We start from the raw sequence: 23,200 nt of genomic DNA, 5'->3' as shown, positions 1-23,200 counted from the left end.
TTGAAGACCCTTCAGCATAGCAACCATGTCTCCAGCCAACAGAGTGCTTGGTTTGAGACTCTTCAAAGACCATCACTGGTGATCCATGCATTAGTCAGAGAAGGTCACTCAAGAATTTCTTCTCTCAAGGGACTGAGCAATTGCTTCTGCTGTGCTCCCGGTCCCTGTTGGCCCTTGGAGCTTGGAACAAGCCCAGGACCTCCCTAGGTTGCCATGGTGATCAGTTTCTTCACACTGATTGGTGTACTTTATTTAGTTAGCAGTTAGAAACATGTTTGAAACCATGGCTAGAAAAAATAAATGGTTGCCAGAGGTCTTCGTTCTTGTCTGATTTAGTGCATATCAGTTTATTTAAATGTGTGGAATTTTGTGTGGGTTTAACCCTGGCACCTGAAATACCAATAGAAGAGTCTCTGCACACAGAGCTGCACCCACCAGTTTAACAACATTTGTTTGAAATCACACGTTTAGTTAAACTGATGCAACTTTGTGTGTTGAACACGACAACGTGTAGAAAATAAGATTCAACTGAGGCTACGTTGACACTAGAGAGCTTAGAGCAGCACAGCTGTACCAAGGCAGCTGCGCTGCTGTAACATCTCTCGTGTAGCTGCTCTATGCTGATGGGAGAGAGCTCTCCCGTCAACATAATTAACCCCCACCCCCAACGAGCAGTAGTAGCTATGTCAGCAGGAGAAGCTCTCCTGCCGACATAGCACTGTCCACACCGGCACTTCTATCTGTGTTGCTTATGGTGTGGTTTTTTCATACCCTTGAGCAACGTAAGTTTTTCCGACATAAGTGGTAGTATAGACATAGCCTTAGACTGTTAGCTCTTTGGGGCAGGGACTGTCTAGGTGTTAGGTGTTTGTACAGCACCTAGCACAACAGGGTCCTGGTGCATGAGGCACTTCTAGGCACTACTGCAAAACCAATACTACTACTAATAATAAATGTTGTGGGAAATGTCTTCAGCAGCAGGTCAGTCACAGACCAGCACTTGCTATGCCTGCTATGTCTTCTTCAAAGATATTCACTCTGCTCTTATCTCCTAGCTTGCTGTTCTAGTACAAATGGAGGGTGCCTTCGCATTGACTGTCTCAGCTAGTTCAGCATTGACTCTGTCACTCTTGGTACTGGCAGAAGCTAAACGATTTCTGCCAGAGCTTCAGCTTTCTTTGGAGATGAAGAAAAACAATATAAATTGTTATGGGCAAACCATGAGTTCAGAGTTTACGTTTGGTTTAGATTCTTACTCGGAAAGTTCAGATGCTTTTATAAAGCTTATCCAAAGAACGTGTTGAGTCTGAATAATTGGGAATAATAATTGGAAGTCTCATGAGAGCAGCCATGTCATAAGCTATCTAGTACCTCCTACTGCTTGAGACAGATCAAAGGAGAATAGCTTGTGTTATATTTCAGGCACTTATGCTACTGGTCCCTGATAGAACCTGGAAATACATTAAAAGGAAAAATAATGGAGGAAAGGATGAGAAATTAGCTGTAATTTTTTAAAAACTAGATTTGAGTCTTAAGATAAGGTTTTGGTGTTATTATTGTCTGAACTGGTTCTTCCCTCATTTAAGATAAGTAGAGAGATCCAGGGTTCCTGGCAAGTATTTGGTTTTATAACCTAGTGCTGTTATAACTCAAGATTTTTCCCCAAACTCTTTAGAGCCTCAAACTGGCCATAATCAAAAACATTTTTCCTTGAAAACTGGTCTTTACTTGTAAACAAGGTCTGGAATAAAGAAATCCTTGGAGAGATAATTAGAGCCAATATCCCTGGAATAAAGTAGAAGATAATTTTTGATTTATTTGATCTACAACCTGATTTCTAACATCAAATTTGCATCAGGCTTTTAAAAATGTGCATATTCTTATTAGAAGAAAATTGTTTCTGTTTTTAGAAGTGACAGCTGCTGACAGATACTGCTATGAGAAATTGAATATTGAAGGGACTGAGAAAGGTAACTGTGGAAGGGGCAAGGACACTTGGATACAGTGCAACAAACAGTAAGTTCATCTACTCTGGAAAGCAGCTTGTGTGAGATTCTTGCCCCGGTCCAACCCTTCACCTGTCATAAACAGACTCTAAAAGCCCTGGATCTGGCTGGGGGAGAATTCTCCTGGCACAGGAACTGAAAGAAGACAGCTGTCTTCTAAGGACCACCTACAACTCAAGCCCCAGTTTAGGGTGTCAGGAATGGGGCCAGGGGTTGGAGGAGAGTCCCCATAGTCTGCACCAGCTTCATGGATTGTCATCTGCAACAGACTGTGGAGCAGTCCAGTAAAAGGCGGAGGGGGATTCTGTATCAGAACAGCTCTCAGATCAGCCAAATTTATGCCAGGGCCACTTTGTCCATCACAGCAACCCAGAATCCAGGAGGTGTTAAGGTGGCTTAAAGTCACTACCTGTCTCCTCATTGCTCCAAGGCTCTGAAAGGCAGTACATAATATCACTCCTTCGCTTTGCTCGAAGAGTATGTCTGCACTGCAGCTGGGAGTTGTGATTCCCATTGTGGGTAGACATTCGCACTAGCACACTAAAGATTGCATTGTGGACATAGCAGCACCAGTGGCAGCTTGGGCTAGCTGCCTGAGTCCAAGCCTGCCCAATCACCTGGGTCTGAGTTGGGGTGGCTCGCCCAAGCTGCTGCGTGTGCTGCAATGTCCAGGCTGCTATTTTTAATGTGCTAGCTTGAACCGAGCTGGCATGAATCTGTGTACCCACTCTGGAAATCACACCTCCCAGCTGCAGTGTAGTCAGACCCTAAATGCAAGGCTGGGCCTGATTCTCCACGGCCTGGCACTTTGAGAAGTCATTTACATCTGTGAAAACCTGGTGTAAAATGCCACCATTCTGATTTTGTAACTTATGCACCCACTTTGCACAGGTACAAATGACTTCTCAAAGTGCAAGGCAGTGGAGAATCAGGCCCACTGTATGGAGTATAAATGTTTTTGAAATGAAGACCCAAATCATGGACGCCAGAGAGACAGTACCTAGTAGAGATAATCTCACAACAGAAATTTGGATCCATCTACCACCAGAACTTTGGGAAAGCTTGGGTCTGAGTCCACATTCCTCTCTCCTACAAATAAAATCCTCAAGTAGAGAAAATGGTGATTGGAAGATTTGTGTACAGTATCATACATTTTTTTACCAGCTCTCACAAATATTTGAAGTAAATACTGCTGTGTCTTGTTTGTGAAGAAATGCATAGATTCTGGACGTCTCTGGCAGAAATCAGTGTTGCTTCGGAGAGCCTAGGCCTGAAACTTGTGTACACTGGGGGCTAACACATTTTGAAACAACAATTAAAATCCTTTTATAAAAAGCCTCTTTTCCTAATGTGGCCTTAGGTGAGGCTCAAGGGGTGGCATGCCAGTTCATGAGGTAATTCTCCACTGCCTTGCACTTTAGGTAATTGTTTAAACCTGTGCTAATTAGGTGTAAATGACAGCTCAGATGCAAGAAAGTGAAAAATCAGACATGTACCAGTATAAATATTTCAGGTAGGAGGTGATTTTTTTAAAACCAAAATAGTTATACTGGTACGACCCTTAAGGTGGACACAGGGCATGGCTACACTGGAAACTTCAAAGCACTGTCACGTGAGCGCTCCCACGGCAGCACTTTGAAGTGCGAGTGTGGTCGCCCGCGAGCGCTGGGAGAGAGCTCTCTCACTCCTGGTAATCCACCTCCACGAGGGAAATAGCTCCCAGTGCTGGGAGTGCAGCTCCCAGTGCTCGGAGCCTGTTTACACTACCGCTTTAAAGCGCTCTGACTTGCTGCACTCAGGGGGGGTGATTTTTCACACCCTGAGCCAGCAAGTTAGAGCGCTATAAAATGTAAGCATAGCCAAGCCCACAGTTACACTGGTATAAAGATGTATTATAGTGGTCTAGGTTATTCCCCTTCCTGTATGGGAATAGCTATATCAGTATAAGCAGTTTTATACCAGGATAACCGCATCCACATTAGGGGGATTGTACTGGTATAGTTAAAATGATAAAACTTTTATGTGTAGACAAGACCTCAGGCTCAAAGAGTCTGGCCACTGAGGTATTTGCAATAGCAAAGAAAGATAACAGGAAAATATGTAAGGCAGATAAGCAGAGAAAATTTTCTTGAGGATGGGAACATAGAGAATTATGGTCCCTTTTGTCTGTGATATTGGACTTGAGCACTTAACATAAGTGAGGGAGAAATAAGTGGTGGTCTGCCATTCTGATGGGCTGTGTACCAGTTACGAGCACATGTGAAAAAACAAAAGACCTTTTTTTTATATAAGTGTAAACTATTTTTATTGGATTCTTTTTCTGAGTGAATGTCTATTTAACCCCTCAAAACAGGGATGTGCTATGTGGTTATCTTCTGTGTTCCAATATCTCTAATGTCCCAAGACTTGGAGAACTTGATGGTGAAATCACATCTTCAATCATACAGCTGGGGAAATCCTACAACTGCAGGTAATTCTTAAAACCCTATAAAATAGAACAGAGATGATATTGCCCTCCAAATTCCTCTGCTATGGAAATGTCAGCAAACTCCTTCCTAAGTGAGAAGCAACTGCTGTCATTAAAAACAAAACAAAAACTGATGTAAATTGAATTTCAGTCTGACCCCTGCCATTGCTCCTTCCAGATTTGGATTGAGGCACATTATAATGCCATTTTGGGGAAGCTTGCCTTGCTTTTTCCTGCATTTATTCTATGGCTAAATAGAGAATATCAGCTTCCAGAAGTTATGTATGTTTAATCTGAGTATTTTAAAGGGTTTTTTTGGGCAGCATGTCTACGGTAGAAATATAGTATCTTTGTTTTTTATTAGGGCCGCTGACAAAAAACCCATATCCTCCCCAATATTTTTTATGGATTCTGCCTAGTTTCTGCACATTAAAATGACACAAACAAAAATGAATGTGCCACCCAAGAATCCAGTGTATTGAACAGTCTTATGTCGAAAGCAGTGCACAAATTTATTGTGGCTCTTTGTTTGTTTTGTAGTGGTGGACATGTTAAGCTAGATGAAGAGACAGACCTAGGCTACGTTGAGGATGGAACACCATGTGGCCCAGAGATGATGTGTTTTGAGCGCAGATGTCTCCCCACTGATTCCTTCAACTTCAGCATCTGCCCAGGCACTACAGATGACAAAATTTGTTCAGGACATGGAGTATGTTTTCATGTTTTTTAGTCTTGACTTTCACATTTCTGCTGCCTTTATTGAATGCTTCCAAGTTTATGCATTTATGTTACAAGGTAAATAATTTTTATTAAAGTAACCTGAATTGTTACAAGTTAATACAAGTTAATTTTCTAGATACGCTTTTAAAGATTGTGTGTAAATTATAAAGGTGGTGAATACATCAGAGTCAAGGCAGTCTGAGCTATCTATTACAGTCAGTATACATACTATTATTACAAAAGTTATATAAATTACTTCATTTTCATCACTTCTTCCAACTTGCTTCATCTTTCGTCATATGAATTTAAAGGACTTAATACCATGCTCTGGGAAACTTTAAAATATATAGGTCCAGTTTCGATTGTCATATTCTGGACCCTTTGTATTGCACAAAAGGTCCATAAAACAGCTGGATCTTATCAGAAGAGAATTCCCCCAGAGTGGGGAGTTCTTGGCCAGTTCACAGCTACTGAATTTGGTTCCTGTGCTGGGCTAGAGACTGGAGTTGCTGGAGTGCCCTGAGTTCCGGCTATTCCAAGATGGCATAGAGTCCCTTGGTCCCTGTCATAGTTTAAAGCGATCCCCAGACTGCTCAAACCTGCCCTGCCCCAAGGGAGCCATAACATACTCCTTGATAACTCCTATTTCTACTGTGCTGAAACTCAGTTTTTGATGTGAAATTATCAATTTAATCTATTTTAAAAGAAAACTGAAATCTGAGGGACATAGTCTCCCAAAATGAAACAACAAAAATATTGTACCGAACTTTGCAGGCAATTTTTTACCAGTTCCACACATCTCTACCTAACTCATATTCTAAATAATGGAGAAAAAATTTCATTTTGTGATTTTTATTCTGGGTTACGTTTTGAACTGCAGGTTTGCAGCAATGAAATCAAGTGTGTCTGTGATCGATTCTGGGTAGGAGATGACTGCAGCACCGCTTACAAAGATGCTTCAATTTTTGATAAAGAAATGGCAGGCAAAGGTGTGTAATGCATATATTTGTGGTAATACTTTAATTAATGACAATTGTAGAGGCTAGTCTTTGGTTTGGGGGAAGGTCCAGCAAGCAAAGCTAGATCAGCTACTCCTTCACTTAGCATATAGCAATATCCTAGACCAGTGCTTCTCAAGCTATCTGATGTGGGGCACCGGCAATTTTTTTTTCCAATGTGTGCTCAGACTGGCAGCCGATGGCTCGCGGACCAGCACCGGTCCGCGGACCACCACTTTGAGTAGCACTGTCCTAGATAGCCTGATCTCTCTCTTTAAAAAAACAAAGCAAAACAAATGGTCTAAAAATGGCTCAATCCTACAACTGGATCTGCACAACTTGACTGCTGTAGAATTCATAAGAGTGCCATGTGGGTTCTAGAAGTGAATCCAGGTGCATCTTGCTTGCCTCACTCATGTGAATGAACCTATTAAAATAAACAGAATTATTCCTGGTTAAGATTAGCAGAATTTTACTAGTACCCGCACCCCCCCCACACACCCATTATCAGATAAAAGGGGCAGCACTGCTTATATTTTTGTCTTATTCTCCAGGGCCAAATGTTCAAAACATGGCCTCTTGTTGCATACATGCACATCATCTAAACATATAATATCTGTGCATAATATGTGCACACGTGACAGAACGTACACTTTCAGATTTAATAAGTGATTTATATAAACACATTTTTTATTTAATCTCTGAGCTTGTCTACAGAAGAAAGTTATATTGGTAAAAGCTGAAATGTGAATTTAAACCTTTATAGCTACACCAGTATAACTGCCCAGGTGGATACTCTTATTCTGAAAGAAGAATGACTTTTTCAGTGTAGCTTAAACCCCTTCCTAAGCAACATAAACTACACTGAAAAAGGCATTCTTACTTGAGAATGAGAATGTCCCAAGGGGAATTATAGTAGTCTGACTATAGCAGTGTAATTATACTGGTATAACTGGTAAAACTTTCCCATGTAAACAAGCCCTCTGTCAAGGGTAACAGTCAGATAGATATTTTGTCTACAAATATTCCTTTGTATAGTAAAAGTCTGTTTTTATTATGTATTTATATTTTAAGTATTATATAAATAATGAAAATAATGTGTGACATCATATAATAAGTATGATTAAATCTCCTGTAGGATTCCCTTCAGCTTTTAAAGTAAAATTATCATTTGCCGCTATCAAAAGACACTCTCCCTTCACACCTCACTTTTTATTTGTTCATTGAGAGATCACTTAATGTAGATTTCATTGTACATATTTACAGCATATTTATAAGCACTACTTATAAATAACTGAAGAAATATGCATATGGGGCAACTTTTATATCTTTATATGGCACTTGGAGGTTTGTATTTGGACCTCACCTTTTGGAAAGGGAAGCACTGAGCTTGATGATCATAATGAGAAACAGAAAGTCTTAATCTCTGAACTGAGAACAAGAAATCTTCTATACCAAATAAAGAGAGCCTCAACGTGTTGTATAAAGGTTATACAGAGTATCAACATGTCTGTATTTTAATTTAAGTTGAACATTTTAAAATGAGTTTCTAAGTCTTTTTGTCCTCTTGTCCTGCCCCTCCAATACAGGTATAAAGATATTTTATCTTATTACAGATCCTATTTCATTATATGAGATACCCCCTATTTAAATTTAGAAAGCTAAGAATGTTCAGCCCATTGAATGATCAAATTTGACTGAACATTTGTGTTTTAATCACAGAATTAATGTTCTTATACTTTCACACATACTCATACATATGGTTCCATAGACATTGCAGGTGTTTCTAGTGGCTTTGTATTATTTTTTTAATTGAATTTTTTTTATGATTAATTTACTTCCAGAAGTTATAACATGATTTGGAAATCAATTAATTCAATTCATTTTCTTTTACATGGTCAAAATTCAATGGCTTCTAATTTTAAAAGTCCCTTGTTAAACATATTAATGCTATTTACAGGACTCTAGCGCTTTTAAATTATTCAGCACAGATCTAATTGCTCAAACAAATCTCTAGAACAGTGCTTTAACTGCTTTGTATATTTTTATTTTTAAATTTCTGTATATTTTGTTTTTTGTCTTTCACTTTTCCCCAGGTGTTGTTAGTACAAATATAATAGTAGGGGCTATTGCTGGCACCATTTTAGTGTTGGCTCTCGTTTTAGGAATAACTGGATGGGGTTACAAGTAAGTATAATGTGCAATTTTTAATAAATTTGAAAATACTTATATATGTTCAGTGGATAGTTGTTTACAATATGAAGTAATAAAGCAAGAATATTGAAAATTATACAAATTTAGGGTGGCTGATCAAATAGAAACTGAATTATCTCTATTAATGGTCAAGGGAATTTAGAAAGATAACCCCTGTGTAAGCAAACCATTTAAGGACAAGCTTAAGTTTAAGGACATGCATAATTCCCATTAACTTAATACCAAACGTGAGCTTGTGCTTAAGTGGTTTGTTGAATGGGGATGGGATTGAAGCACATGATTAAGTTTCAGATTCTCAGCTGATATCCAGTTTATATTATCTGAGGATCTGGCCCTAAGTGTTTTGCTGAATCAGGGCCAAAATGGCCACGTCCATTTCTTTCAGTATTAATGTTCTTTTTTTTTCAGTTTTGTTTCTGTGCTGAAGTTCTTCTGTAAACAAAACATTTTAGTGTTTTTGCAGATATTAAGTTAAGATTTAATGCATCTGCTTTTAGAAAAAAGTCAGCAGCATTTGGATTTAAATGGAATGGCTACAACCCCCTTTATGTGGAATATTGACAAAGGAAACCAAGCTCGACTATTCAAATACCATTACTTGGATAATACCGAAATGATTCAGAATATTGGGCCAGTGCTGTTCCTAGTTATACTGTATAGTCCCACTGTTTGCCAGAAGCTGGGAATGAGCGACAGGGGATGGATCACTTGATGATTACCTGTTCTGTTCATTCCCTCTGGGGCACCTGGCACTGGCCACTGTCGGAAGACCGGTTACTGGGCTAGATGGACCTTTGGTCTGACCCAGTAGGGCCATTCTTATGTTCTTATGATGCCAGTATGATTAAATAATTGACTTAAGTATTTGGAATGCCCTATATCTGAATGCAAGAACATGCCAGGAGGTTATGCCCTTTCTTGGATGAGAACCTGGCTACAATGAACATACTCCAGCTATTTTTATAATTTCAGGTCCCTGTGCCATGTAAATTAGGGGAGTTGAGAGCTGCTCTTGTACAGTGCAAGGAGAAAGGCGTGCATAGAATACTATGAGGATTAGGTTAATAAAAGGACAGCTTTAAGCCACTTTTGCATTACCACCCACTGATTTTGGCAGTACCTGAAGATCTGAATCCCTCTTTGAAACACAGCTTCAAAACTTAATGCATGTTTTGGGGTATGATTAGGCAGTAATTTAGTGAATTTTCCTAGTAATACAGAAATATGTATTGAAAAACAGAACAAAGGTTTCCAAACGTTCCCAGACTTAATAAGCATGTTTCAGATACTGATAAAACATTGCACTGCATATCCCTGAGACGCTAACAGTCCAATCTGAATATAAACCTACAGATTTGTTTTGAACTAATACATCTGTTCTCTTTTCCAAAAGTGATTTATTTAGGAATCATCAAGAATCAAAATTTCACTTTGGCCTACATTGCTTTTAGATTTACTTGTTGTTTATGCTGTTGAATACAGCCACATTCTCCCTAATATATACACATTGGTAATTCATTCTTATTTCTTTCTCTTCTTTTCTATGGAAAGAAACTATCGGAGACAGAGGTATGTGATAAAAGTAAAGTGACTACATCCCTTAGGAAGGCTTTAAATGATGATTATTTCTGTCTTTTTCCATTTTTGTGATGATGTGAATTTTGTGGAGAGCACCTATGGATAATGAATTGTCATATTTCAATGTTTCCTTAAATCAGTGGTTTTCAGCCTGTGGTCTGCAGGTCCTAGGGGTCAAAAGACTATGTCTAAAATTTCCAAAGAGGTCCGCACCTCCATTTGAAAATGTTAGGGGTCTGCGAATGAAAAAAGATCAGAAACCACTGCCTTAAATTATCTTCTGATTTTATAAAGGAGTACTTACCTGAAATATCTGAAAATGCTGTGAACACTTAAAACACAATGGCTAAAATCCTGGCCCCATTGAGGTCAATGGCACAACACCCATGGACTTAAGTGGGGCCAGTATTTCATCCAATAAGAACAGGAAAATATAGAAAAAAATAATTAAAGATAAAAGTAGAGCAAAAACCAAATATGCTTTTAGAGATTAAAATGTTCTTGAGGTCCAAGAGGAGTGAGCAGTAATGTGAACCTGATGTGCATTAAATTATCCAAACCAAATTCATTCCTGTAGTTATACCTTTAAATTAAATACATTTTAGTTAAATTAAATTCATAGATAAATTTGAAGAAAATAATTTCAATGACAGAGATAGATGTTAAAGTCCATGTTGCTGTTACAACTCAAATAGTCTCATATATATCCTGCAAGTTTATATTTGAGTTATGTTTTATATACAACCTGGAACTCAGGATAATGCACTTCAGAACAAGGAGGATCCATAAAATTGGATTTAGATAAAAATGGGTTAATATGTATGAGAATATACCAAGATGAGAATACAGTTCCAGGACTAGTTCACACGGATATAAATCAGGAGCAACTCTACTGGAGTTACACCAATGTAAAACTAGTATGAGTTCAGAATCAGCAGTGAGGACGTATGAGCCAGTTTGGAAAAATGTGACACAATCTGCTCCACTGTCTAAACCAAATGCTGATCTGTTCAAAGATTCACATTGATTCAGATAAGCAATGTAAAACTAATTGAATCACTCTTCCCACGAACCAAGGTCCAGCTGTTGATTCCAGGAAGAACCCACTCCGTCCCTCAAACTGTGCTTCCTTCCACCTACCCTGCTACCCTCCTATCCCTAACTGCAAGGGCCTGATCCTGCACTCATTCAAGTCAAAGGCCAAACTCAAATAGGCTTCAGTGTGGAAGATCAGACCCAAAGAGAGAGTTGCTCACTGATTATTCTTCTGCCTTCCCCCACCAACCAATCCCCTGCTGTTTAATGCAGTTATTACACTGTCTTGGTCCAAGATACTGCTATATCGGCTGCTGCCACCTGCTGAACTTGCACTCCATGCCCTCTACCTTTGTAGTACTCTCTCTCTCTCTCTCTCTCTCTCACTTAGAATGCTTGGCGTGTAGCAGCAAGGTCCTGCCAAATGCAGATTTGTTTAGGTTATGTCTACACTACTGTCTATGTTGGCATAACTTATGTTGCTCAGGGGTGTGAAAAAAAACACTCCTCTGAGCAACATAAGTTACACCGACGTATGCGCTAGGGTGCACAGCGCTATGTCAGTGGGAGAGCTTCTGCCGCTGACATAGCTTCTGTCACTTGCAGAGGTAGTTTTATTATGCCGATGGGAGCGCTCTCTCCCATTGCCATAGAGCGTCTTCAATAGACATGCTGCAGCGGCGCAGCTGCATCAGTACAGCAGAGGAATGATGGAAGACTGGTTTGTGGGAGTCTCTTATCATAAGAACATAAGAAAGACCATACTGGGTCAGACCAGTGGTCCATCTAGCCCAGTATCCTGTCTCTGAAAGTGGCCAGTGCCAGATGCTTCAAGCACATGAAGGTTTAGAAACATGTGGAGCATAGCATTGCATCCCTGACCATCTTGGCTAAGAGCCATTAATGGACCTATTCTTCATGAACTTAGCTATTTCTTTTTTGAACCCAGTTATACTTTTGGCCTTCACAACATCCCCAGCATAAGTTCCACAGGTTGATTGTGCATTGCATGAAGTACATCCTTATTTTTGTTTTAAACCTGCCACCTATTAATTTCATCAGATGAACCCTCGTTCTTCCATTATGTGAAGGGGTAAATAATACTTACTTTCTCCACACCATTCACGAGTTTAGGGATCTCTATCATATCCCCCCCCTTAGTCATCTTTTTTCTAAGATGAACAGTCACAGTCTTCTTAATCTCTCTGCATATGGAAGCTGTTCCATATCCCTAATCATTTGCCCTTCTCTGCACCTCTTCCATTCTAATATTTCTTTTTTGAAACGCAGTATTCAAGGTGAGGGCATATCAGTGATTTGTACATCATCATTACAATATTTTCTATTTTATTATCTTTCCCTTTTCTAATGGTTCCTAGTATTCTGTTAGCTTTTACAATTGCTGCTGCACATTGAGTGGATGTTTTCAGAGAACTTTCAACAATGACTTCAAGATCTCTCTTGAGTGGTAACAGCTAATTTAGACTCAATGTATGTATGGTTGGGATAATGTTCCCAATGTGCATTACTTTGCATTTATCAACACTGAATTTTATCAGCCATTTTGGTGCCCAAACAGTTTTGTGAGATCCCTTTGTAACTCTTCGCAGTCTGCTTTGGACTTAACTATCTTGAGTAATTTTGTATCATCTGCAAATTTTGCTACCTCACTTTTCACCCCCTTTCACAGATCATTTATGAGTATGTTGAACAGCAAAGATCCCAGTACAGCTCCTTGAGGGACCATGCTATTTACCTCTCTCTATTATGAAACCTGATCATTTATTCCTACCCTTGTTTCTAATCTTTTAACCAGTTACTGATTCATGCAAGGAACTTTCCTCTTATCCCACGACTGTTTACTTTGCTTCAGAGCCTTTGGTGAGGGACTCTGTCAATGGCTTTCTGGAAGTCCAATTTTGCTATATTGACCCTTGTCCACATGCTTGTTGACTCCCTCAGAGAATTCTAATAGACTGTTGAGGCATGATTTCCCTGTACAAAAGCCATGTTGACTCTTTCCCTACATATCTGTTATGTGCAGAATGAGTTGGCCTTAAAGCCATTTGATTGGAGATACAGCTACATTGGCAGAGGATAGGGCAACTTAAATCTTGAAAATATCAAAGAAACCCAGCCTATAACCCAGTGCAAAATTAGCATGAGAGGATTGAGAGAATCTAAAATACCAATTTTAATATATTCTTGGTGAACTTTTAGGTTCCGTCATCCAAGAAGTTTATTAAGTGAGATGGAAAGCTATAAATGTGGACACACATTCTGTGTGCAGTTTCCATTCCAAGGTTCAGGATGGAAACTAGTATAAGCAAAGACTTGTTGGAAATGATGAAACAGCCAGTGATGCCTAGGAACCAAACCTCATTAATGTAGGAAGAGGAAATCCTATAGTCTGATATCTGAAGAAATAGTTATGAAAATATATAAGCAAGGATTCAGTAGATGAAAAAAATACAAGAGGGTCAACTGGAAAGCCCTCATTGGAATTAGTTAGTGTTAGCTCTTAATCCAAAATGAAAACAAATCATCAGTCTGCATGCCAGTGTTACATAAGGATTACTATTTGATGGAGCAAAGCAACTGAAACAAGTCAAATGTAAAAAACTGAAAGGAGTAAAATGTCAATGGTTCTATCGACTGAGATAGCCTGAAATGCACAAAGATATGGAAAAAAACGTTAGTTTGATCAAAGAGTGACAATTTGTTAAGTAGTAGACTGCAGAACCATTAAACTCTATAGCGATACCCACAAATCACAATAAGTTTGCCTCTGAAATATTCCTGGGGTGTATGAAGATTGAGATTACAAGTGAGACTCAGTATGGAATTAAAGGAACCAAAAAGATTACCGTCTGTGAGCCTTTTGGCGTATGATCATATATTTTAAACATATAAGGAGCTTTTGAAATTTAAATCTGGAAGTGAAGGAAATCTTAACAGAGTCAAGTTCTGTAGGAGGACACAGTCTATATTTCTGAAAACTGAAGTGAAAGTGAAAGTCAGTCTTCTGGTTAATGAGCATTTTTATTAATGGTGACAAACAGAAACAAACACCTTGGGAAGTTTTCTACATTTTCAGATATAGTCAATATATATATATATTAAACTGGGCATCTTCTGCTAATGATTAAAGGAACAGACAAGTTATCCATTAGAATTAGGGAGACATTTTTGACCTGCGAGAATTATCTGCAGAGGACAGTGATAACCGATGGTTATAAATTCACTATCAGAGGAAAAGTGGGATCGGTTGTTCATAAATTGGAACTTTTTCCTCAAATCATGGTTAAAGGGCTGAGTGGGATGTGATTATATATTTTGATAAATTGGTGTGCTTCAGAAACATGGAACATTTTAATCTCTTTGCAAATAATTTGCTTCTAATTGCAAACATTGAAAAGGTTCAGAGTCCTGTGGCACCTTATAGATTAACAGACGAATTGGAGCATAAGCTTTCGTGAGTGAATACGATACATGCATCCGACAAAGTGGGTATTCACCCACGCAAGCTTATGCTCCAATACATCTGTTAGTCTATAAGGTGCAACAAGACTCTTTGCCGCTTTTCCAGAGCCAGACTAACACAGCTGCCCCTCTGATCATTGAAAAGGTTGTTTAATCAGAACAGAAACAAATCTTGGATGAATGACAGAAGGAACATAGAACAGAAGGCATGATCTAAAAGGGTGAAAAGATTATATAATAAACCCTATAATACTTCTGGGCTAGCAGCTTGTCTTTGTCTTTCCTGTCACTCTTCTTCTTCAAGCAATCTCATGAGTAATACTTAGAGACTGATTGTTGACAAAATGGAAAAGAATTAAAAGTTAAAATTTAAGCCTAAAGCGAACACCCTAGTAATGATTTACATTTGAAGTGAGGTGCTCAGATGAATATTTCAAGATAGTGACTTTACTATACTGCAGCCAAGTAACACTGTACTAAAAAAAACCTCAGCCTGCACACAGGAGCTCAGAAAAAAATAAGTTCTGCTGCTGTAGTCCAAAATTCCCCTTGTGTAAACTTCCGACACAGTGAACTGTAAAGCTGCAGCAGCTCCAGGGGATAACTCGAAACTAGGAGCTGTCATTCAAGCAAGCAGATGATGAAATCCTTCAAACCAGTACCTTTAGCAAAGTGGAAGTCAGTGCAAATTAAAGGAAGTCAGCATCATGTTGTCATCTGTCTTTCAGAGGGAAAAAAATGTGCATTTTAAACCCACTTGGAGATCCAGGAGTAAATCCTACTAAAATTGAGTTGCCATAGTTAATTCTCTGTTTGACCAAACAACCTAATCCCTTTCACAAGCACTACATTTGCTTTAAAAATACAATTCTGGACTTGCAGTTTATGCTTCTAGAGCGCTAGAGGGCTTTAAAGTGAACCTTGTTTGAGATGAAGGTCAAGATTTTTAAACAGTGATTTTGGGTGTCCTTATTGGAGACACCTTAAAGTGGTCTGATTTTCAGAGAATGGGTATGCAGACTGATTGGCAGTTTCACCAGCTAGGGAATGGAAATAAAGTTCCAAGCCCTTTTAAGACTCTTTCTTTGGGGTTTGTTCATTCATTTGGTTCAAACACAAAAACCAAAGCAACTGAAAAACACTGAGCATTAATTCCCCAGAAGCTTTCCCTGCGTTAACGAGCCAGGAAGGGAGAACACACAACCCTTTCCCTTAGCGCCCTTTTGACCCAGCTTCTACTTCCTTTTAGTCTCTGCCTTGAATAGCCATATGCCCAGTTGCTGACTATCCTTTGCAGGCTGCAGCACCTGTACCTAGGCCTCTTGAAGACATCCGAAATTGATTATCCAAAACCTGAGGCATCCAAAACTAACTCGTGACTTTTGAAAATCTCAGCCAGATTTTTTCAGTTAAAAGGCAGGTTTCTCTGAGTTAAACCTCTGACCTTGCATTTCTGAATTCTCAAAAATATGAAGGACTTCTCTTTCAAGTCTGAGGTGTTTATTAATATTCTTATTGTGTGTGGTATAACAGTTTCCTCCTGTAGAGTGTTATCTCTTCCTCTTTCTCCTAAACTAATATTTATGTGTGCATGTCTTGTTTTCTAACTTTAAAATGTTTATTATGCTTTAGACAAATACCACAGGGAGATTATGTAAAAAAGCCTGGAGAGGCCGACTCTTTTTATAGCGACATGCCTCCTGGAGTCAGCACAAATTCAGCATCTAGTTCTAAGAAGAGGTCTGCTTTTCTGTCGCATTTTCAGATTTCTACCTGTTCCATCACACATTATTCCATTAGTCAGAACATTTCATTGTTTTGCAGCAGGTTTGAGTCCTTCTTCTTTCTTTGTGGAATGTTAAAAATGGCATCTTTTATTCTTTGATTACTGATTTTTTGTCACCCCTACATAAAGTACCCCAAACTGTTGATTATTAAAAATCAAAGGAGAATAAGTGTAATTTACATTGCTGTCCAAGGTTTGTATAATCTAATTTTCAGCATCTCTCTCTGCTTGGAAATTGCTTTCCAAGAAGACTATAGTGTTCTTGGTGGGTTCAAAAACAAAACAATAAATAAAAAATCCTGTGAATTTTATATCATGTTCAAGTAATCAAAGAAAAGAGATACTGTCATGTTTCAATAAGAGTTATAAAAATAAACTAGTTAATATGAATGTTATTTTTGTATCCTTATTTGTAAATGTCATTGGTAACTCCTTGTAGTTGTAGTAGACGTAGACGTAGTGAAACATTTTTATTCTTGCTGACTTGCAGAAATGAGTGTGGTGCTCACAGTTTATATAAATGTTATTTCTAGACTAATATACTAAACTTTCAATCAAGTAAAAAGAAAAGGAGTACTTGTGGCACCTTAGAGGTTAACCAATTTATTTGAGCATAAGCCCTTGTGAGCTACAGCTCACTTCATCAGATGCATCTCACTAAAGCTTATGCTCAAATAAATTGGTTAGTCTCTAAGGTGCCACAAGTCCTCCTTTTCTTTTTGCGAATACAGACTAACACGGCTGCTACTCTGAAACCTTTCAATCAAGTGTTAATCTAGGACTTGATCTTGCAAACACGGGTACCTTGTGCTGACTATTCTTAGTCCCTCAGAGCAGTAGATTGTACCATTGTTAAGTACTAATCCAAAAAGATACATTATTAATTTGTTTAGAGTTTGCTAGTATGTTGTGGCACCAATAGCTTAGAAAAGACATCAACATCATTTTAAAATGACAAATTCATTGCAAAATGTTCATAGTACATTAGTGGTTGATAAACTCACCATGCTCTGCCATCATTTTGCAATCAGATACTTTAATTATGAAACTCCTTTTTAACTGGCACTTCAAAATGATTTACAAGGAGCAGTGTGTAATAGGAATACAGTCCTTCTCATAGGAGAACTGAATTTTTTTTTAAACTTCCTATTTCTTCTCCCTTTGGATAATTTATAAATGAGCAATTGATAAAATTCACTCAATTTTTAGCCCATTTAAAGTTGCTGAACATAGCAAGTATGTGAAACTGTATATACTATATAGGCCTCACATTCCATTTCCTTGAAAGTATCCCATTTAAATCCATGACTAAGACAAATGTATCCTTCAAGGGAACAGTACTTGAGATGTAATTAACTAACCACACTCCCCTTTTTGGCTAAAGCTTTTATTTTTGTGGGGGGATAAATAATTTACTTCCAGGGAGTGAAAGTTAATCTTAAAATGATGCAACGTCTTCAGTTGCAAAATCGTTTCTCGGTTCTAACCAAATCCTGGGAAAGCAAGATTCCATAGGTCTTGTATTCAGCAGTGGAGCAGGTTTGCATTCCAGTTAAGAAAAAATGGTTTAACTTTTTTAACTGAACATTATGTAACTCTTCTCTTCATTATATGCCTTTGTTTCGTCTCATACTTCCATTTCTTTCATGTTGCTTTCACTTATTTATTATTTACTGTACAATGCTAAGGTCTGTTTATGCCAGAGAAATTGAATGTTGTTACTTCAACAGTTCAGGTACTGTTGCACCACTGTTGAGCAAGTTTGGGTAATGCCTCTTTCATACTACTAATGTGGACAGAAAACAAGGCATTGAAACAATCCCAGTATTAACTGATCCTTTCAGTTCAGTCCCCATGATGTTATACCCACCTATCAGGCAAATTGCCTTCAGGACACTCTGTCCACAAATACCCACATCTCTGGGCAGACCAAAGAGCAGCCGAGGCTTTACTCATTTGGTCTCATTGATGCTGGAAAACACTATGAACGGTTAGTTGAAGAGAATTCAGCATGTCATTAAAATATTAACAGCTAACTTTATAATAACACTCCAGTATAAAACAGTGAACTCGAAGCACAGTAAAAAGTGGGGGCCACCCGTCGCACCTGTAAAAGAAACTAGTAGGAGAAAAATTATCCAAGAATGTATCAGTTTTAAGATATTTAATCCTGGAAATATGCTTGAATCAATAAATATCTGTGTGATAAATAAATAAATAGCTTAGGGTGACCTGTGAGTGACCCGAGCTCCTGGGAACTACCTAAGCAGTCTCCATCAGATTCTTGTCCTCCAAAGGAGCAAAGAGGTGGAAGAACATTAGTATATTCAGATATACAGTTAAAATATACAAATACACTTGAGCTTCTCCCAAGTAAATAAACAAACAATCTCTGTTTTACCTTGCCATGAGTCTCCAGGTACCACTTGTCTACTTCCATCCCCTCTTGTAGACATAACAATCATCCTGGGTTGCCACCGCCACATGTGGCAAAGGAAGTGGGAAGCAGAACTAGCTGTGTTGCAGGGAGTCTTCTATAAGGATCTTCTCCCTGTAGATACTGGCCCTCAGCAAACACATATCTGGATCGTAGAGGAAAACATGAGAAGAAAGAAATACATTAGTTCATCATATAGGTTCTGAGTATATAGACCACACTGCAATCTCCAGCTCACAAAAAGAATAAGATATCCGTATTAGGGCTGTCAAGTGATTAAAAAAATAATCACAATTAATCATGCGATTAATCACACGTTAAATAATAATACAATACCATTTATTTAAATATTTTAGATGTTTTCTACATTTTCAAATATATTGAATTCATTTATAACACAGAATACAAAGTGTACAGTGCTTGCTTTATATTTGTTTTTTATTACAAATATTTGCACAAAATAAATCATATTTTTCAATTCACCTAATATAAGTACTGTATTGCAAACTCTTTATCATGAAAGTTGAACTTACAAATGTAGATTTATGTACAAAAAACCCTGCATTCAAAAATGAAACGATGTAAAATTTTAGTGCCTGCAAGTCCACTCAGTCCTACTTGTTCAGCCAATCGCCCAGACAAACAAACTTGTTTACATTTGCAGGAGATAATGCTGCTTGCTTCTTGTTTACAATATCACCTGAAAGTGAGAGCATATGAATGTTTAGTATATGTGGCATGTAAATACCTTGCAATGCCGGCTACAAAAGTGTGATGCAAATGCCAGTTCTCACTTTCCGGTGACATTGTAAATAAGAGGGCAGCATTATCTCCTGTAAATGTAAACAAACTTGTTTGTTTGAGCGATTGGCTGAACAAGAATTAGGACTGAGTGGACTTGTAGGCTCTGAAGTTTTACATTGCACTCAAAAACAAAACAGTTTTATGTAACAAAAAAAAATCTACATTTGTAGGTTGCACTTTTAGGACAAAGAAATTACACTACAGCACTTGTATGAGGTGAACTGAAAAATACTATTTTTTGTTTATCATTTTTACAGTGCAAACATTTGTAATCAAAAATAATATACACTTTGTATTCTCTGCTGTTATTGAAATCAATATATTTGAAAAAGTAGAAAAACATCCAAAATATTTAATAAATTTCAATTGGTATTCTATTGTTTAACAGTGCAATTAAAACTGTGATTTAACTTTATAATTGAGATTAATTTTTTTTTAGTTAATTGCACGAGTTAACTGCGATTAATCGACAGCCCTAACCCATGCCCGTTTATTCAGCTGAGAATGAGCTCTTTAGCTCCTAGAGCACCCCCACCTAGGTCCGTTGGTGCTCATCATGATCATCCTGGGCTTCCAGGGCTAGAGGTAGGAGAAGAAATGTAATGGGGAATCCTCCGAACCACCTTCCATCATCATGTTTCCCTCCAGTTGTGTGAGGCCTTAGCATGCATTCCTCAGTCAGGATGGAATCAATGACTGGGGAGGGGGGGAAGGGCATGCTACAGCTAGGAACAGATAGCTAGAAAGATGCCTTAGGAAGCTTGCAGTGCACTGGGATAGCAACAGTTGGATGAAGTGCTATGAGTGGTCACCCTGAACCAGTTTACAGAACCCAGGCTAGTGAATGTGAACACACTGAACCACTGCAGGAATGGCCAGTACTAGCAAAACTTAGCTGCAGCGCTTTACCATAAAACAGTGCACTCTGTCGGTGCAGACAGACCTTCGGGCTTTGTTTTGTGACCCAACCCTGGAACTGTGAATGTTTCTAACTCATCAAACCAATATGTAATTATGAGAAGGTAACCTAACAACAGTCACAGATGAGCCTTCCTATTCCAGGTCAAATGGATTATCTCATTCATGGAGTGAAAGGATCCCAGACACAAAGCATATTTCAGACATCTGTGAAAATGGGAGACCTAGAAGTAACTCATGGCAAGGTAAGGGAGAACTTTTATGCTGATTACAGAAAGAACCCACCTGGGTGTCACTACCAATATGCTGACAATTTAATTGTTCTATGGACAGGAACATGACTCCCTAAAATTGTGTACATTTTGTTCTTAACCTGGGAGTTGGATTTAACAGCACAACATACTAGTACATTTTGCTGTATCACTAACAGCAGGAGCTCTGGACCCTTCGACTCCAAGAGGTGAATTATTCCAGGTCTGTGGCAATGGGCCAAACTGCAATTTTAAATACAATTTTAGACAGTACTATTCAACTGTTACTTTCAAACAGTCCTTTGAGTGCAAACCTGAAACATATATGCAGCATATATTCAATTAAGAGGAACCCTAATACAGATATAATGGCCCAAATTCTCTCCTGTGCCTACAGTGGGGAACCACAAGTGAGCCATTTACAGCTCTCCAAGTCTCTTGCTGGTTTTATGCTGGCCACAGCTCCTGCAGAGTTTAGAGCAGCCTCAGGGATACTCTAAACTTTAGTAGCTGGTAAAGATCCCTAGGACCTGCCCACAAGCTAGTTATTATCTGAGCACAACATGCTTCAACCACATCCCCTACCCATCTTTACTCATGCCCACTCAGAGTCTGGGGGTGGGGAAGGCCTAGTATGCAGATGCACTGGGCCTGAGTCAGTTGGGAAGATACAGATAGTTCTGCTTCCTTTGTGCCACTTGAGCAGAATGGGCGAGATTCTATGGCTTGATATGTTGTAACGCATGCCACTCCATTGGCTGTAGCCACTTTGCCTTGGAAAGGTATATCTTTGAGAATACCTGGGGGTGATACATTGGATGAAAAAAAATAAATATCAGAGAAGAAAAACATCTCCCAATTTTCTTTTTGTATGAAAAATTAAGATTTTTAACCCTCTAATTGAATTGCCCACAAGAGCATCAGAATGGCCCCACTGCAGCTTTTCAAAGGCAGAGATTAAGAGATGTATATTTAAGAGTTTAACAAGGAACTAAATTCCTTGGAGGTTTATCCCTGTTGCTTGAAATCAGCTGATCATAGCAAACAGGGCCAAACATATCAAAACAGGAAATGCTAAATTTTGGAAATAAGGCTCTGAGGGCCAGATGTTAAAGGTATTTAGGCATCTAAAGATGCAGGCAGTCACCTGGGGGATTTTCAAAAGTGCCTAAGCAGGTTAGGTACCTAACCCCCATTGACTTCAGTGATTAGGTGCTTTTGAAAATCCTACTAGGCACCAATCTGCATCTTTAAGTGCTAACTACCTTTGAAAACCTGGCCTTAAGTTTTTTAGACAAATGATCATTCCAGTCACTGATCACCAAGGCTAAATTCTATTGAATTAGATTATTACTAAAATCCAGATTGTGGCTTGTCCCAACTGCTCCTGTGTTGGCTATCCATACCACAATTTCTCTCCCTGCGCATGGGCGAAGTTTCACGGCCAAACGTTCCAGCCAGTGCAGCTGTGCTTGGAAACATAGACTGCATCAAGTTTAGGGCTGGCACAAGCTACCTTTCTCCTCTACATACACCACCCAGAGCAGGAGGAAACTGGAAGGCACAGTCTACTTCTTAGTCTTCTCTTGGGGAGAGCACAAGTACACACTTCCCCATATGCATGGAAGACTGTAAAATAACAGTCTTGCCCAGATGATGCCACTCATCTGAGAACAACTATGTTAAATGTAAATCAGTTAAATTTTAGAAATTAAAGGCTTCTGCCAATGTAAGGCCTCATCCTGCAGCCCCTCCGGCAAAATTCCCACCAGCTACACTGGGAGTTTTACCAGTGTATGGGCAACAATACTGGATCCGTGGTTTGTCTTTGTAAATTTAATACAGTTTTAGCAACTATGCTAAAAATGTGTACCGGTACATTTAGATGTGTATATTTTTTCACAGTGGAGGTCAAGGTTGTTAATGCCTGATGATATTGAGGTTATAGGTTAAATTCAAGACGAAATATATGGAAATTATCTTTATCGTTCCATGCAGCCTTCCATTCGTAATAGTTTCTAGGAGGAAGTCCAGTCTGACAATTCATATATTCAGAATGCCCAATTTTTATACGCAGGTCTGCATGTGCACATGCATGCCAGATTCTCTGGTCCTCTATGTACCAGTCAAAAGATGCAAAGAGGAATTCGGTTGGCCAGAAATAGTCAGTACAGGGGGGTTCTCTGGTGGCACAGAGCTGGCTCCAGTACCAGCCACCTCCTTACCCTAGTGTAAGGGGAATGTGGGGAAGGGAGAGACCTCATGAGTTAGAGTTGCTTTCTCATTGGGTCATTGGTGCAGGATCAGGGAGCAGGAATTGTTTCCCTGTGGCCTCTCCTCTCCACTGCTGCTGAGTTCATGCAAAGTGGTGGAGAATCCGTCTCTCAATGATCCTGTTTTAATTTTTAAGGGGCCCGATCCTGTGCAGAGCTGACTACCTTTAGTGAGGTACAGAGCATCCTCGACTCCCACTGACGTTAGCCCACTGCATTTGGTGCTCAGT

The 23,200-nt window shown here is 38.9% G+C and overlaps 1 protein-coding gene across 1 annotated transcript in view; it reads left to right on the top strand.

The window, feature by feature from the left end:
* Nucleotides 1-23,200, top strand: part of ADAM22 (ADAM metallopeptidase domain 22) — a 194,153-nt gene that overhangs the window by 149,089 nt on the left and 21,864 nt on the right. Inside the window, exons 21-28 of the mRNA XM_077809423.1 lie at nucleotides 1,911-2,016; nucleotides 4,360-4,476; nucleotides 5,014-5,182; nucleotides 6,074-6,182; nucleotides 8,288-8,378; nucleotides 9,957-9,974; nucleotides 16,134-16,328; nucleotides 20,591-20,691. Coding sequence (XP_077665549.1) covers nucleotides 1,911-2,016; nucleotides 4,360-4,476; nucleotides 5,014-5,182; nucleotides 6,074-6,182; nucleotides 8,288-8,378; nucleotides 9,957-9,974; nucleotides 16,134-16,328; nucleotides 20,591-20,691 — 906 coding nt within the window. The remainder of the gene's footprint in view (nucleotides 1-1,910; nucleotides 2,017-4,359; nucleotides 4,477-5,013; nucleotides 5,183-6,073; nucleotides 6,183-8,287; nucleotides 8,379-9,956; nucleotides 9,975-16,133; nucleotides 16,329-20,590; nucleotides 20,692-23,200) is intronic.

This window comes from Eretmochelys imbricata, chromosome 2, assembly GCF_965152235.1.
Source record: "Eretmochelys imbricata isolate rEreImb1 chromosome 2, rEreImb1.hap1, whole genome shotgun sequence".
Classification (NCBI taxonomy): Eukaryota; Metazoa; Chordata; order Testudines; family Cheloniidae; genus Eretmochelys; species Eretmochelys imbricata.
This window is presented reverse-complemented; position numbering and strand designations above follow the sequence as displayed.